General features: G+C 34.6%; 1 protein-coding gene across 1 annotated transcript; it reads right to left on the bottom strand.

Moving 5' to 3' along the window:
- Positions 1-9,366: 9,366 nt before the first annotated feature.
- Positions 9,367-17,647, bottom strand: LOC107769491 (uncharacterized). The gene is made up of 12 exons (XM_016588713.2): positions 17,643-17,647; positions 15,224-15,265; positions 14,962-15,066; positions 14,390-14,444; positions 13,658-13,693; positions 13,523-13,567; positions 12,746-12,829; positions 12,473-12,538; positions 12,189-12,227; positions 11,666-11,765; positions 10,775-11,038; positions 9,367-9,787 (listed from the first exon to the last, which is right to left on the bottom strand). The coding sequence occupies exons 1-11, from the start codon at positions 17,645-17,647 to the stop codon at positions 10,863-10,865; spliced, it is 753 nt and encodes a 250-aa protein (XP_016444199.2). The 3' UTR covers positions 9,367-9,787; positions 10,775-10,862.
- Between the last annotated feature and the right edge of the window lie 112 nt (positions 17,648-17,759).

The following is a 17,759-nucleotide window of genomic DNA, read 5'->3' on the forward strand; positions in this document are numbered from 1 at the left end:
TTGATTCAAATACTTTTGTACTTTGGCATGGCCGCTTGGGCCATCCTCGATCAATAATGATGAGATGAATTATTCAAAATTCAAGTGGGCATCCATTAAAGAACCTGAAGATTCTTACAAATGATGAATTTTCTTGTGATGCATGTTATCATGAAAAATGATCACTAGACCATCACCAATAAAGGTTGGCATTGAATTTCTTGCCTTTTTAGAGCGTGTACATGGGGATATATGTGGACCTATTTACCCACCCAGTGGGTTATTTAGATATTTTATGGTCCTAATAGATGCATCCTGGTGTTTGCAAAGCTATTAGCCCAAATAATTCGATTAAGGACATAATTTTCAGATTATCCTATAAAGGTCATTCGCCTTGATAATACTGGAGAATTCTTATCTCAAGCTTTTGATGATTATTGTTTATCAATTGGAATAAAAGTTGAACATCCTGTAGCTCATGTTCATACTCAAAATGGCCTTGCAGAATCATTTATTAAACGCCTGCAATTGATTGCAAGACCACTACTTATGATAACAAAATTGCCCACTACTGTTTGAGGCTATGCTATCTTGCATGCAGCATCATTTGTTCGTCTCGGACCAACACATTATAATAAATATTCTCCGCAATAATTAGTTTTTGGTGATGAATCAAATATCACTCATCTACGAATTTTTGGATATGTTGTATATGTGAGAGTAACACCACCATAGCACAGTAAGATGGGCCTACAGAGAAGGTTAGGAATATATGTTGGGTTTGAATCACCCTCTATTATTCGCTATCTTGAACCATTGATGAGAAATTTATTTAGTGGTCGATTGCAGATTGTCGATTTGATGAAATAAATTTTCCACGATTAGGGGGAGAGGAAACGGAACTCAAAAGAGAAATTGTGTGGAAAGTTTCATCTTTATCTCATTTTGATCCATGTACCTCTATATGTAATCAGGAGGTCCAGAATGTCATCTATTTACAGAATATAGCAAATTAAATGGAAGACGCGTTTACTGATTTAAAAAGGATAACTAAGTCACATATCCCTGTAGAGAATGTGCATATCCGAAAAGACCATCTACTAGCATAAGAGCTAGTGAAAGCACGCCTGAAGGGTGTTAGGCCTTTGGATGCTAAGGATCGAAATCCTTAAAACAGAAAATCGATAAATGATCAAAATGATACTATAAAGAGATATCCTGAAGAGACCCAGGATCTGATTAGTTCTGAGATTCCTGAAGAAATCAATGGACCCGAGACTTTAGTGGGCGAGGAACTTTTAATAAGTTCTACTGGTGATGAGATTAATTTAAATCGTTCTGAAATAGTGGTGGATAATATTTTTGCATATAATGTTGTACTTAAAATTATGCAAGATAGTGAGGATCTTGAACCTCGATCAAAGCGCACCCATTGAGTACACCGATTATTGTTCAATCATTTGAAGTGAATAAGGATCCGTTCCGACCTCCAAAAGAGGACGAGGAACTCCTTGGTCCTAAAATACCCTATCTCAGTGCAATTGGTGCACTTATGTATCTTGGTAATTCTACAAGGCCTGACATAACATTTTCTGTTAATTTACTAGCAAGATATAACTCTTCTCCTATACGGAGACATTGGAACGAGATTAAGCATATATTGTGATATTTAAAGGGAACTCTTGGTATGGGTTTATTCTTTGCTAACAAAGGTAGTGCAGACATTGTTGGTTATGCAGATGCAAGTTATTTATCTCAGCCTCATAAACTCGATCTCAAACCGGATACGTGTTTACATGTGGAGGTACTGTCATATCATGGCACTCCACAAAGCAATCTATTATTGCTACTTCTTCAAATCATGTTGAGATAATAACTATTCGTGAAGCAAGTAGGGAATGCGTGGTTGAGGTCAGTGATTCATTTCATTGGAAAAAAATGTGGTTTGATAAATGACTCAATATTTTATACGAAGACAATACGACATCCATAGCCCAATTAAAGGAAGGATTCAGAAAAGGAGATAGAACGAAATACATTTCACCAAAGTTCATCTTCGCACATGATCTCCAAAAGAATGGTAATATCGATATGCAGCAAATCCGTTCAAGTGACAATCCGACAGATTTATTCACTATATCTTTACAACTTCAACTTTCGAGAAGATGGTATACAATATTGGAATGCGGGGACTCAAATATTTGAAATAAGTCCCCTTTTTTATATGAGCCACATTGGCATAGAATTCATGGACGAGGTATTCTTTGGCATCCACTACACTCTGGGTGAACGACATCCAGCCCTGAACTGTCTCAAAATGGCTGGGTTGTACCTCTCCAAATCCTTCAACAGAAATTGTCGCTAAAGAGTTAGCGACCTCACTGGACACTATATTCGGAAGCTAGTGAAGGCGGCCAGGCTGACAAAACAGTCCTCCCAAACCTGTTTCTTCTTTGATCTTTCAAGGATGACAGTTGTAGCATCTCCCCCTCTATCATCATCGGGGATATCATGAACTGGTGCAGAAACCTGTGCCTCGGGAACTGGTGTAGCCGATGGCTCTGAATCCTAACTAGCACTCTCTGATCCCTCGGAAGTGCTATGAGATGAGGACGGCTCATCTCTGAGCTGGTATCACCTTGCGGCCTCGACTGTATGGCCGACTGATCCTGCACATAGGCTGAGTTGCCATCTAACACTTCCCTAGACGGGACATATGAGCTGGTCTCGAAGAGGTCTGCACCTCTCCCTTTGTCTGCTGGTGCTTTCTTTTTTATTGTCTTTTGCTGGCCAAGGGGCAAGGCACTTTTGCCTCGGCCCCGAGAAGGTTCACCTCTCCCTTTTGAAGTGTCGCCTCGTCCTTTGGATCGAATCATTGTCTGTATCAAGCAAAGGCGATTGTTAGTTGCAATTCAATGTTCAAAAATGCACAGGAGACATGCAAGTAAAGGATAAACCAGAGGACACAGTGAGGGTGTACAATTAGATTATGCTTGCTGGGAAAGTGATCTGCGGTCCGCAGAATTTCACTTGCGGCCGCAGATAAGGACTTGCGGACCGTATATTTTTGTTGTGCGGCGTAGAAGTAAAGTGTGGTACGCACAATTTGACTTGCGACCGCACCTCTGAATCGCAAAAATGCCAACTCTTTGATGACAAAGAATTGGCTAATGTGCGGTCGCAAAAGGATTTCTGCGGTCCACACAATTAGACTTGCGGCCGCACATTGAAGTCTCAAAGTAAGGACTCTCTGATGACAGTAAATGTGCTGATTTGCGGCCGCAAAAGGAATTCTGCGGTCCACACATTTTAATTTGCGGCCGCAGATTCCTTCTTTACTTAGTTGCCCCCAATTCAACATCTGCGGACCGCACAAATTCAAGTGCGGCCGTAGATTTCAAAAAATTACGTGCGGATCAAATTTGTCTAGTTAGGTTTTTCAAATTCTCGCACAATTAGACATGACAACATTATAAAAATATGAAATTTCACTAACCCAGTCCCCATAGAGCATGTATCACGTTAACCCAGTTCAGATTTACCCCACATGGACACACAATTGAACTCGAATAACAAATGGCCTAAAAAGAACTAAAAATCTACAAATTAAACTAACTCGATTTTATAAGTTATGGACATTATTAATGAAGTTTTAATCCTATAAAAGTATTGTTATCTGATGTGTTAATATTTATCAGGTCCCTGAAGCCAATAATGGCCATGAATCTAATTTCATGTAAACTTGCAAGAGTTAGCATGAACACCAAAATCTTGCAGCTTTCACTTATTGATATTATAACAGTAACTTCACTTGCATAAATAAACCTCGAGGGTACAATTTTGCATGTAACAAACACTACTTGTTAAGATGGTTGATGTTGTTCTTGTCACTACTTGTAATTTCAGAATACACCCTTTTCTTCTCATGTTTCTCTAATTTCTCCTGGAAGTCTGATCCATTACAACCCTCAGTGTGGCATCCCTCAGTGGCTGCAAGATTTTTGTGTTCATTTAGGCATGGAAAGTCCATGAACTTGTGCAGATCGGTATCTAACATGTAGTTAGTTCGCAGCTGTGATAACTTATCTTTTCACTGCCCGGATGGTTGGTCTGATGGTGTTGTGCATTAGACAGTGTACATGTTTTTGCCGTCTAAATTGGTATGATCATCTCTGTCTTGCATTCCTCTTATATTTAGTGTTGCACTAGTAGGAGAAGAAGATTTTCTTGCTTATGTGTACATCTAAAGAGCATCGCAAACCTTCTTAGTTGTGTTTAGCTGATTGTATGCATACCTCACTCTCCTTTTATCTGATTTCTAGTTGTTAAGGTTTGTTTCGTTAGGTTTCGCATGACACCTTGTCATTTCAATCCCAACATACGTATGACTAGTGGAATGAATTAATGGTGAATCTTGCTCTATTTGTCATTCAATCTCTCTATTCAATGGAAGTACAAACTGTACAAAGGAAAATAAAAGATTGGCCAACAAAGATAAATAACAGCTCGATCATTTGTTTACCCCTTATTTTTGGTTTTTTTCTGCTTTCATTTACCTATAAGAAGGATCAAGAAATCGAGATTCTATTACGTTATAGTCACTTCGTTTTATCAAGAAACTAAATGAATCATGTTACTGGAAGTCTTTTGATATACATTTGTCTTCAGGACGAGGAAATAGTATTTTGTAAATATCTCTGCACCAAGTATTAGGGGGTAAAGTTCTTAGACAATGACTTCTGACCTTTTCTGGAAAGATGGAAATAGTATTTTGTAAACATCTCTGCATACTCTTTTCCTTTCTTTCCCTAATGTTCTGTGATCCATGTTCATATTACCTCAAGCACATATTAACTTACATACACTTTCTTTATCTAATCTATTTAGTACTATGAGCAGATTAAAGTGACATGCTTCACTATTATCGCAGAGTTTCTCTTCCCAACATTGCATGAGCATTGTGTGTTCTCTTTTACTATATGGAACAATTGACTTATCTAATCATAATTTCAAGCAAGCTTTAACTTAGCATGGAATTGAGGATTATTATATTTCATCGACATAGTTATTTTATAATTTCAGGTCATACAGTCAGATGTTCGATAATTTAGCGGGTGGAAGATTTCAATATCACAAAAAGAGTTGTAGAAACTATTTGAAGATTGTTATTCGTTAAGATTAGTTATATAATGACATTATCTATTTACTTCAAACAATATAAGTTTATCTTTTAAGTTATTGTGATATTAATATTTTGGAATAGTACTTCCTTTTGTTTGTTAAGATTTAACGTGATATATTATGGTTTTATGAATTAATATTAATATGTTTTGTTATTTGCATTATTTTTTGGTCAATAGTAGCTATTATTAATGGTGGCTAAACTTTCCGTAATAGCTTGTGACTTTTAGTGCCAATTTAATAGGATATATTCGCTATAACAATGGACGATAAAAGGACAAATTAAGACGCTTATACATTAGTATTAAAGATGACTTTTAGCGGCAATTTAATTGACTTTATTAGCCATTAAAATGGATGCTAAAGGGGCATCCTAATACGTTTTTATAAGAGATATTGTTGCCACTCTAATTGCCATAAAATAATTACCACTAAAGGTATGGACTTTTAGCGACAAATATTTTAAATTTAGCGGCTATAGAAATGGTCGTTAAAGGAGCATTATTAGCCGTTTTTAGAGTTGGTTTAGCAGCCATAATAATTTCCGCAAACATTTGCCATTAAAGCAAATTAGTTTTAGTGGCAATCAGTCATACCTTTTACCAGCTTTTGTCAGAAACGCCGCTAAAGGCTTTACCGACCCCGGTTTCAGCGGCAAAATACCAATTGCCGGTAAATGATATAGCGACTATTGTAATTGCCGCCAATGTTGTTTTTTATTGCCGCTAAAGTCTCTTTTTGTTGTAGTGTCTTCAGATGGTCATATCTATCTTTCAAATTATTTCATAATATGACTGGATCTTTAACAGTAAGATATTCTATTTTCAAGCCCTCATCAAGGTGATGGCTTAGGAATATCATTGCTTTGGCACGGTCTTAATTTGATGCCTGATTTTTGTCCTTGATGGTGTTTGCCAGACCCATCGCATTAAGATAAATTTCAGCATCAAACACCCAAGATATGTAGCTTTTGCCCGATATATCCAGGGCTACAAATTCAAGTTTAGAAAGATTTAACATTATTTAGAAAAAGAAAGTTCGCACCTCTAATACTTTTAAAGTATTTGCTCGAGATGACAGAGTCTCGTGCTGATAACGTGTTATAAAAAATTATAAAGTAAATAAATCGAAGACAAGTATAGAGAGAGATTGATATATTATTCAACTTCAAACTCATGTACATAATGAACTGAAATCTTTTCTATTTATATAAGAAAGGAAGATGCTCTGTAAGCTGCTACTGCAAGTTACTGTATAAGGTGTTTGTAAGCTCCTACTGTAAGTTGTTGTGTAAGCTTCGTGTAAGTTATTATTGTATCAGATATAGATAATCTTCTACATAGGAGTGCCGAAATGATAAGCTTCTTCAGGAGGCTTATTTCCAATAGAGTTCTAAATATATAAACATATTTACGACGAATTCCAATATGAATAAGTTTCTTCAGGAAGCTTATTTACAACGGAATACTAAATGGACATTCATAATATAATATATTTATAAAAAACTGAGATTTGTTTCTGAACCATCTATATATAGAACCATTAAGCATGTGCAGATGTTACATCTTAGAGACGAATAATGATTACATCCACCATTCTTCAAATCATAAATATATGGTTCATAAATTTTAAAGTATACATATTTATACTAATTAATTAGCACCATTTACCATAAAGAGAAATCAATGAGATTAGTGGGATCCGGTGTCGTTTGTGATAGGAAGGTGTCACTGAGACTTAGAAGTAAGTTTTACAAAGTTATTTTAGACCAGCTATGTTGTATGGCAGAGTATTTGTCAATCAAGAATTCTCATGCTCGAAAAATGAAAATAGCGAAGATGAGAATATTGAGATGGATGTGTTGGCCTAAAAGATATATGATTAATTAGGAACGTAGAGATTCGGGACAAGATGAGAGCGGCCTCCGTGGTTGAAAAGATGAGGGAAGCGCTGCTGAAATAGTTCGGGCATGTGAAGAGTAGATGCACGGAAGCCCAATGAAGAGGTGCAAGAGGTTGGTAATTTGGGGTTATAAAGAGAGGTAGAGGTGGGCACAAAAAGTTATTGAGAAAAAGTGATTAGACTGGACATGACACATCTTCAGTTTACTGAGAATATGATCCTAGATGTATAGAAGGATATGGAGGGCGAGGATTAGAGTAGAAGGTAATTAGTAGGTAGTCGAGCTTGGGACACCGTATATGTCCCGTATTTTTCATATCAATATTATTATTATTATTATCATTACCGTATTATCTTATTCTTCGATTTTTATTACTACCTGTTGTTTCTCTTGCTTCGATTTCTTTTATTGATTTGTTGTTTTATTGTTGTCACTATTCTTGTCTTTGTATTGTTTTCAAAATGACTTCTTCACTACTGCTTTTCTTTTTCAAACCTGCTGAGTAATGATTTTGTTTAGTCGAGGGTCTATCAAAAATAGCCTCTTTACCTCCCGGGTAGGGTAAAATTTGCATACACATAACCTTTGTCGGATCTCATACTATGGGAATACAGTGATGTTGTTGTTATTGTTGCAGCGGGTTCTATTTCTGCTAATTTTTAAACTTGAATCTGATTCCAACTCTAGCAACATTTTTTTGTCACTTTCACAACGAACCGAGATTGCGAAACTATAATAGCATAATTAAGTTGATTAGGCTCACTGTTTCATTAACAGGAAGTTCTCCACTTCTCCGGCTCTCATTTTACATAACAATTTATGATGTCTGGTGTGCAAGATCCTGAATTCTCATTCATAACAATATATATTAAAATTTCAAGTTCAAACGAAAAGATTTGATGTACAAGTGGAAAGTTGATTTTCAAAAGGAATCTAACTCAACTCACGAGTTGTTGTTTCAAGTCTATTTCTGAAAACAAGATCTACTGAATTACATGTGAAGTAAAAGAGTGTTTATACTCTACCATGATCAAAATGCATAGGCCTTTTCACCACCCGTTATTTTTCCGTTCCAACCACAATATCGAGTTTAAGTTCTCTGTACTAAAATATGCAAATATTGATTGATAACCTAATAAAATGGTCTCTTTTCATCTTTATACTCAAAATTGCATTTTGATGTGGCTCTAAAGGATGGACCGGGAAGTACGTGGATAATGGATTAGGCACCAATCACGAATGATTAATAAATGAGTTAAAAATTGGAGTAACAAATAAATAACTCATCAGTACATGATAATAAATAAAAATGGAGATCAATTTCTAGTGATTACATATAATTATTCCTTCTCTTTTCGAACATATATATAGAGAGGGAATATGTTTTTTATTTGTTTGTTCTTCTCTTTTGTTTTTAGTTACACTTCTCATGCCGCACTTTAATGACCAATCAAGATTGTGAAGTACCTACAAGACTTAGATTGTGTGGTTCCTGCCCATCATAATTAATATTTATATTCAACTAATGTTAGGTTAAATAATTAAAGTTCACTTTGGGTTGGTGAAAAATTAGCGTTCAGCTGTTTCTTTGATTGGTATGTTGATTAGTGAATGGAGACTAGTGTAAGTATTGGAAGAGAATACTGGCGTCCAGAAAAGATAAAAATACTTACTTAAAAAAAGATAAAAATACATACTTAGAATTTCCTTTAAAAGATTTTTTTTTTCAAGAAAGTGAAAAAAGAGAACAAATAGAAAAAAAGTCCCGTTTTCTTTTTGTTATTTTCAAATACTTTTAGAGAGTAACGATGAACCTCGAGTTTTATGAATATTACAATATTTGTGCTAAGTACATATCTACCATTGATGTCCAAACAACAAATGATCAAGATTATTTATCTAACAATTGAAAGATATCTCGTGCAAAGCACGGGCCAAGATGTAGTTCAACTTTTTAGCTTTCCCTTTCCTTCTTTTGTTTAGAAGAAGAGAGAATTTTGCAATCCGGAATCACGTCCTAGTAGGCGTTTGAACATAAAAATTATTAACTTTTGAAAAAAAATAGTATTTAGAGTTAAGTTTAAAAATGGTATTTTAAATTTGAAAGTATATTTGAACATGCATTTCACTTGAAAAAATGTTGAAATTTTGTAAATGAAGAAAAAAAATCAGAAATTTAGAAAAAGTTGTCAAAACCATTTTCTGGTTTTTGAAAACTCATTTCCAAAAATTTTCCATAAACTTGCAAAATTTTATGGACAAACACATTTTTGGAAAAAAAAAAATGGAAAAAAGGAAAAATATTTATGGACAAACGGGGCCCTAGTATCTGATTCCACACGAATCACGCAATCAAGAATACATAAATTTGTCTATATATTTATGTACATATGTATGATGATATGGAAACTAAAAGTTCAGTCAGCCTGCAACTGCAATCAATAGCTGAATGGTTAGACGAAAACAACAATGAAGTTATGAAAGAGCAGCTCATTTAGCAATCTGCATTTGCTTGTAATCTACATGCCTGCACGACTTGATGGACTGTAACACATGCGCATAGCCAACAGACAAACTAACCAACACAGCCTTTATTTTCGGTTTAACCTCCGTTATCCAAAGTCCATTGGTCCGACTAATCTGGATTCGATTAAGCTGGATTCGCGCAGAGTCCCAGTAAGGGGAGTAAAGCTCTCCATACCAAAATCAGCACAACTATCTTTCCTGCACAACAGCTAGTCAAGGTTAAATTAAGTGAAATATATAGATTTAGACACTTGAGCTGCCGCATTCAAATGAAAAGTATGTAGCGTCTGGCTCCATGTTTGAGTAACAAGCAAGTGTACTTTTGACACTTGACATGGACATATTTAATCATGAATCCTGGCCTCTATTTCTCATATTTTACGAGCAAGCGAATAGACACAACTGAATGAGGGAATGTTTAAAGAAGGTAAATGCTAAACAAAAAGACAGAAGCTTATGAGACAGACAACAATTGGTAGCAAATCCAAGCGATAAAATGATTGCTGCATTTGTGGTTTCCGTGATTACCTGTGTGAGAGACCCAACTAACATCTTATTACTAATTTAATGTAGTTAGTAAAACTTATTTGATTCCCATAGGAAAATTGTCCTCCTTCAGAGATTGATCTCCCAAACTTCCACTGCACACAAGCTTCCATGGAGATGTTTTACATCAATGAGGCTACTTTGGGCACTTATTTCGAGTTGAGACACAGAAATTAAATCAACAGATTCATAATATTGTTCTGTATTTTAACAGGAGTAACTATTATCGGGCATTCTTGAAGCAAAAGCTGCAGCCCGGGTTAATGTCTTAGCGCCTTTGCTAACCCTGCAAGATATTTATGTTAAATCATTTTCTTTCACTACAATTTTCCATTTCATTCTTTTCTCTATCCCATTCTCCGCACATGGTGACAAATTTGAATATAGAACAAGAGTCAAAAAATCAGTGATTACTTCACATTTGGATTTCCACATCATTCAAGAAATTTCTCTCCAAGAATTATGAATGTACATATTCAACAAAATGGTGAAAAAGAGCAAGTTTTAATTTTTCTTTTTGTGGTGTTTGTCCGAGGAAGACAGGAAGGTTTAGGGACTAAGGCATCATAACTGGGCCAAAAACCCATTGCATAGCACATCTATCTAGGCATTAAAAATTAAAAACACATGCTTGCTTACCAAATTTCGAGCAGGATGTCTTAATCTCATTTCTCGTTTCTTGAAAATACCTTCAGTTCCATGAGGATTTAACAAATCGAAAGATGCATCAGCAGCTAATGTTCTGACCTTGGCTTTCAACAGCTTGTTTACCCTGCAAAGCTGCATGGCTCGCAAGTTGATATATCTTATCAAAATTCCATTGACTCATTGCCTCTTTGTCAAATATGGCATCTGATAGAACAACTGCTGATGCGCCTTGACCAATGTATTGCCCAACCAAATCTGTACCAAAGCACAGCTATCCATCATTTTATTTTTTTTGGGTTGCTCTATCCAGCATTTCTCATAAAATGTTTTAGATAATAAATCTGCTAATAAAGATATGCAAAAGAGATATGACAGATAAAAGAAACAACAGATTCTCCACATAAGACACTTCAGTTATAAATGAAAACTCCAGAAGGTCTAATAAATCAATTCTTTTTTCACATTCTAAATCTGTTCGAAACATAGTAAACTTTGATTTGTGTAATGATTTAAGCACTTTTACACTCTTCTTCATTGTACTTTTTGCTGCCTGGAACTCATTTAAGTTTTCCTTGTTTGATGGAGAGATGGTGGAAGAAGAGCCAAAGGCACCAGCGACATTGCATTATTCCTTTCACTATCAACATATTCTCCCTAAGAATTTTTAAAAATCAAACTTCAGCAAAAACAACATTTCGAATTTCATTAGTATCAACAGGTGAAGCAGATCTTTCAATTCTACTTACAAATTAAAAGCACTGCACAACTTTGAAATGTCCCTAAGATGACATTTTTGAAAATTGGCAGAGGATTAATTTAAATGAAAAGAGTAATAGTTAAAACAAGGGCTTAAACCAAGAAATCTCTATTCAGATAACCAACCTATTGTTACGCCTTGTGATGCAACCATAGGGATATGAGAAAAAGGCCTTTTCAGGGCTGAAATGTACTCAACGCCACCTAATGCAGAGACAGGATAAACCTATGTAAAGGCAAAAAAGAAAGTTTTAAGAGGATCACTACTAACTCAATCGTTTATCAAGCTTCTCTACAGACAATTATATTCATTTCAATCGAAGGAACAAACATCCTGACATACATCACATTTACTTAGCCATTTGACCAATCCTATCTTCTGGGGAATACTTGTACGATTGGTTGAATGAAATATAAGTAAAGATGAGTCTTTTACACAATTCCAACAGCATATACCTGGACTGAAAGTCAAGTTCCTGTGGTTGCCTATATATAACAAATTCCTAGAAACACTAACTACATAGCAAAAGGAGTTTAAACAATAAGCATTATTCATCACATCCTTTCATAGGTTAGCAACACAAGAATCCTACAAGCTATACTGGTATACCATAGAGCAAGGAACAAACCTAAAGAAGTCATGACTCACCTTGACAATCTTGGCACCTGCATTGAAAGCAGATAATATCTGCAGGATCACAAAATAATTGCATTACTCTCTTATGCCGTTATAATCTGAAGATTATTATTACAGGAAGAAATCTTGTAGATACTCAAGAAATAAGCCTGTCCCCATTGTGGGATACAGATGGACACAAAAAATTCAGCACTCGGTTGGGCCTCTGCCCTTTCCCAAGTCCTTGGAGACAAAATCCCGATATCTTTTTCTGTTCTAAGATCACAAGATGAATGAAGACCAAGATTTTCCAGTACCTCCGTGGGGGTCATTACCCCAGGTATATATAGAGCGTCCCTCTCTGAGACACCAACTAGAATATCCTGAGATAAAGAAAAAACATGTAAGTATCAAAGAAAAAGCAGTCTCCAAGGTCACAATCACAACTACCATTTAGGCCTTCATGACTTTGTATATATCCATTAAAGACATTGGCGGGTAACAGGAACTGATCTTTCATATAAGATAGACATTTAAACAGACATTTGGATTTGGCATAATATCTAAAAGGTCGAAACTTTAGTGCATACCATAACTGTAGCAGGACTCATCAGAAACTTAGCTCCAGACTTTATAGAATCTTTGGCATCTTTTGCTTGTAACACTGTTCCAGCCTGCAAACATAGAGAAGTATGTTTACAATAACAATTGGTAGTCTGTCCTTGTTATGTTTTACATACAGTCCACAATACACAAAGTTAACATTATCGTATTAGGATGCTTCTTTGTTGGATAAAGATCTCCATGATACAAGAATGCCCTTACCGTTGGCATACCTGCTTATCCACAGACAATTATCATGCCTCTGGAAAGAATGTCTTGCAAATCAAAAATAAAGAGAATCTACTAAAGAAACTAGAGTTTGCACTTAAACAAAGGGAAAGTTAAAAAAATATCACAATACAGAATCAGGGGAACTAAAAACCTACCAAGAAATAGACTCATTGAGGATCTTGAGGCTGAATTTATGCCACATTTTGATGGGTGATAAAAGGAGGATATGGTAGAGGGAAAGCCAAGGAAGAGTAAGACTTATTTCCCTCCTTGGCGAAGGAGAAGACAAGGCAAAGTAAAGTCGGGGGTGCATTTCAACCCCTCCCCACCCCACCACAAAAGAAAAAAGAAGAAAGAAATTATAATAAAGGATGGAAATGAATGTCTTCTACTTCCTTTCAGCTACAGAAGACACCCAAAAACGGAAGTTCCTCCAAAGAGAGGTAAAGCAACAAGTTCCTATTCTGATTTCCCTTCCCTTTCCTTGAACAAAAAATAGTGCGGATTAATAAAAGAAGCTACTGAATACTTACTCCGAAAGTTTTTGTAGGATAATGATGTACTAGGTTTCTTAACACCTGCACAAAGGAAAAGAAGCACATAAGTTAGCCAAATGTCTACTTCAGTACACCACGAGAGAACACAAGAAACTGCATGTCTCAGAGTACCTCAAAAGCATCTGGAGTGGACACCACAATTTCCAGCTGCAATATTAGAAGACAATGACTATCAGAACACCTCTGAGAAAGAGTAATCACATTCGCATTTAAGGAAAAGAAGAAGTGCGCACTAGCAAGGTATCATGGCATATGGTTCGGTTACCAGAGTTTAAGGTTTTGCTAAGTCCTACCTCTTCTTTAATCTAAAACCTTAAAAGCAACAAGATCTTAATCTTGTGTTTTGTCCCCAAAAAAATGAATTGAAGCCTTTCAATACAAATAAATATAGGGTGGTTTCAATTATATCAACTAATAAATCTAGAATTGGGCATTTAAGCATAAAAAACCACATGGCAGTTGAGATTCATTTTTCCAATTCAGGGCATCTCAAATACAGAAATTAAATTTTAAATCTCAATGAATTTTATTTTTCATAATCCAAGAGAGAAGAAACCTATACATGTATTCAAACAGCTTGAATAACCAATGGTTTAGCAATACTTCATTAAACAAAATTTGGTTTTGTATATGCATAAAGTTTTTAATCTAGCAAACATATCATCCAATATATTATTAGTAGTTGCCCATAATATAATAATCTTTTAGTTACCACTTGTCTAAAAGAAAAATATTAGTCTCATATTCTATAGATCATAGAGATTTTTAACTATCATCTCTAAACCTATATCTGGTTAAACTTGGACAAAGAACTTGGGATAAGTATATCAGATACAAACTTACAACTGATATTCCACCATCCAATGCGGCACGTGCAGCTCGAGTCGCCAGGTCTGCACTAAACAATATGGGGAAAAAATTTTGGAGTGGAAAAATGGAAGTAACAAATTTACTAGAAAGTACTACTCCCTCTTAGATGACTCTTAGATGACGTACTTTCTTTTTTAGTTTGTTCCAAAATAAATGACACATTTCTAAATTTGGAAATAATTCAACTTTAAACTCTTCATTTTACCCATTTTACCCCTTTACGAGAAGCTTTTATAACCACACAAATGTCACGGTGTCACAAAGCTTTTATCCCTAAGCTTTTAATAACACAAGTTTCAAAAGTCTTCTTCCTTTTTTCTTAAACGCCGAGTCAAACTAACTCGTCTAAATTGAAACGGAGGGAATACTTTCATTCAAGATAAACTTTGCAATGACCAAATTATTAGACTCTTCACCAGAAAAGTTACACAATTTATCTCAAAACATAAGCTTTATTTCTCGAAACTGAAACGGAAAGAGGGATGATTAAAAAAAAAAAAAAAAAAAAAAAAAAAGGAGAATACAAGAATGGTAAAATGAGTTACTTTTGGGTTCGAAGGCAAGCAATAACACCAGAATTTTGAATTTCCTGCAACGCTTTGTTGGCTATACAATTTGAAGGCACAGAATTTGACTGCTTAACTGAGCTGCTGCAACAACAAGAAAATGGTAATTTGTGACGTTGAGGGAAATATGTAAGAGGTAAACTAAAGCTTGCAACGGCCATGCTTTCAAGACCTGCAATGGAAATTATCTGTGAAGAAAGTTAATGAAATTATAAAGCAAAAGGATAGAGTTTTCACATACGATTCGTTAAAATTCGTGCCAATTTTTGGGTAAATTATTGTACTTATATTTGAAAGAAGTTGACATTACTTTAAATTTAGTTGATGCTTTTTGTAGATGGTTAATAAGAGAGAGTAAAGGAGGTGTTTAGGGGTTATCCTTTGGTTCAATTTTGGGATTAGCGAATATATTATGAGATTATCTATCCCACTTCTTATATGAAATAAATAATATTATTATTTTAATATTAAAATTATCTCGATATTAATTAATACCTACAATAAAATATAAAATAAGTATAATATCAAATTTTATACTGAAATTAATATCCTTATCTCGGTAACCAAATGATCCTAACTGTACAATATTTGTTTAACTTGCAGTACAGTTTAAATGGTGATTCTTTATTTGTGATTTGCACTCTAAATTGGTTTGCTTTGAGTAACTAAGAAGTTGGAGGTTTTCTTTTCCAAAAAAAAAAATACATTTTTGAAGGTTATATGAACATTTAGATATTTGTATAGCACTGCAATTTAAAAATAACTTGTTTAAGTTATACACACAATATATCAACTTCATTTTAGTTTGCTAAATCCCCAACTTTAGATCTATATTTGAAAACTTTAGGCAGATGATTCTCAACTTCGATCTCACAAATCTAAAATTATTTTTTTAATAGTTACTTAGTATTTTATAAACTTCGACTATTCTATAAGTAGAATCCTAAATACGGCTAGTTGTGCACTTGTTAAAACAGGAAAAATTAGCCAAAAAATTATACAAGCCTACTATTTGGGCGCCCCCATTTAACCTATACTTATTTTTTATTTTATTTTTAACTTGTACCCACTGTTTAAGCAACTTTAGATATTTTTCTCCTCTTTCTTCTTCTTCTTCTTCTTCTTCTTCACAATCATTTTATATGGTGTTTGTGAACATATTTTAAGGTAGTTTATGATATTTTACAGTGGTGAGCTGTTGTGACACTTTATTTTTTACTATTGTTTAGGGTTTCTTCTTTTTCTTTTGTTTTATTGCAAAATGGGTTCGTTATATTTATTATTGTTTTGACAAATTGATAATTAGGGCTTGTCCTTGATGATATTTGGAGGTTATGCTTCAAATTTGAGCTCATTTGGAGTAGGTTTAGGTATTAAATCGTATATTGGATTGTTAAAATTCGAAAAATAAATTTTTGTTCCCTGGGCAATTTGCACTTCAGGCCTATTTGGCCTTAAGTGCATCAAAACGTTTGTTGCACTTTAGACATTTTGGCCTCAAGTACATCTGAAGTGCAATTTTTCACTTCAGACTTATTAACCTTAAGTGGATGAAACTATTGGTTGCATTTTAGACCTGCCTTAAGTGCATCTGAAGTGCAATTTTTTACTTCAGACTTATTGGCCTTAAGTGTAGGAAAAACGTTTGTTGCACTTCAAACCTTTTGGCCTTAAAGGCACCTGAAGTGTAATTTTTCGCTTCACACTTATTGGCCTTAAGTGCATAAACCATTGGTTGCACTTCAAACCTATTTGACCTTAAGTGCATCTGAAGTGTAATTTTTTCACTTCAGACTAATTTTTTTTAAACTTCAGACCCGATAAGTCTGAAACTGATCGTAAAGTGAGTAGGCTTGCAATTTTTTTTTTGACATAACTGCTTTTTGGACTAGCTATTAGATTATATCAGTATTTGAAATGTAATGAGATAGTTAGTATTTGGGCGAAGTGCATCAATAGCCACGTTTAAGCCTGCTATTTAAAATATATTTGAAGATTAGCTAATTTATCCAAACTTCATGACTAAGTATTCTGAATTTTTGAGCTGCTAATTTGAAATTCAGGACTTTGTGTCCTAAATTCTTGAACTGCTAATTTGAAATTCAGGACTAAGTATCCTGAACTTCTAAGCTTCTAATTTGAAATTCATGATTAAGTGTCCTGAATTTTCGAAATGCTAATTTAAAATTTCAGGACATAAGATTCAAATTTTTGGACGCAATTTTCGAACTTTAGGACGCGTTGTCCTGAAGTTTGAACCTTGGGGTTTAATCTTCAGGACACTGTATCCTGAAGTTTGAGCGAATTGGCTAATCTTTAAATATATTGTAAGTTGTGTATTTTAAACATCATGCTTAAAAGTGGCTACCTGATTCCATTTTCATTCAGTATTTTCCCATTACGTTTTAAATAGTGTCTAAACTTTAGTGAAAATAGCACCGACTAGCCAGTTTTCGGACTAGTAATTGAAAAATAGCCGGCGTTTGCAAAATTATTAAAAAATAACCATTATTTTGCTGAAACACTGGAAAGTTCTAGTATAATATGCTGGATTATGGAGCTTCTCCGTATAAACTTCCAGCATATTATGTTAGAACTCCATCACACGAAAAGTTTCAGCATAATATGTTGGACATTGGAGTTTCTATGTATAAACTTACAGCATATTATGTTGGAAGTCTAGCACATTATAAAATGTATCACATTATGCTGAAATCTCATATGTAAAAAATTCAAACTCCGACATATAATGCTGTAATTTGTATTTTTATTCAAAT

The sequence above is a fragment of the Nicotiana tabacum genome, chromosome 24, assembly GCF_000715075.1.
Source record: "Nicotiana tabacum cultivar K326 chromosome 24, ASM71507v2, whole genome shotgun sequence".
Classification (NCBI taxonomy): Eukaryota; Viridiplantae; Streptophyta; class Magnoliopsida; order Solanales; family Solanaceae; genus Nicotiana; species Nicotiana tabacum.

Excerpts from the sequence above, each read along its gene's own strand:
- LOC107769491 (XM_016588713.2), bottom strand. Across the intron at positions 15,067-15,223 it reads GGCACGAATTTTAACGAATC|CAGCTCAGTTAAGCAGTCAA; the intron begins GTATGTGAAAAC and ends TTGTTGTTGCAG. Across the intron at positions 11,766-12,188 it reads CAGGTGCCAAGATTGTCAAG|GTTTATCCTGTCTCTGCATT; the intron begins GTGAGTCATGAC and ends GCCTTTACATAG.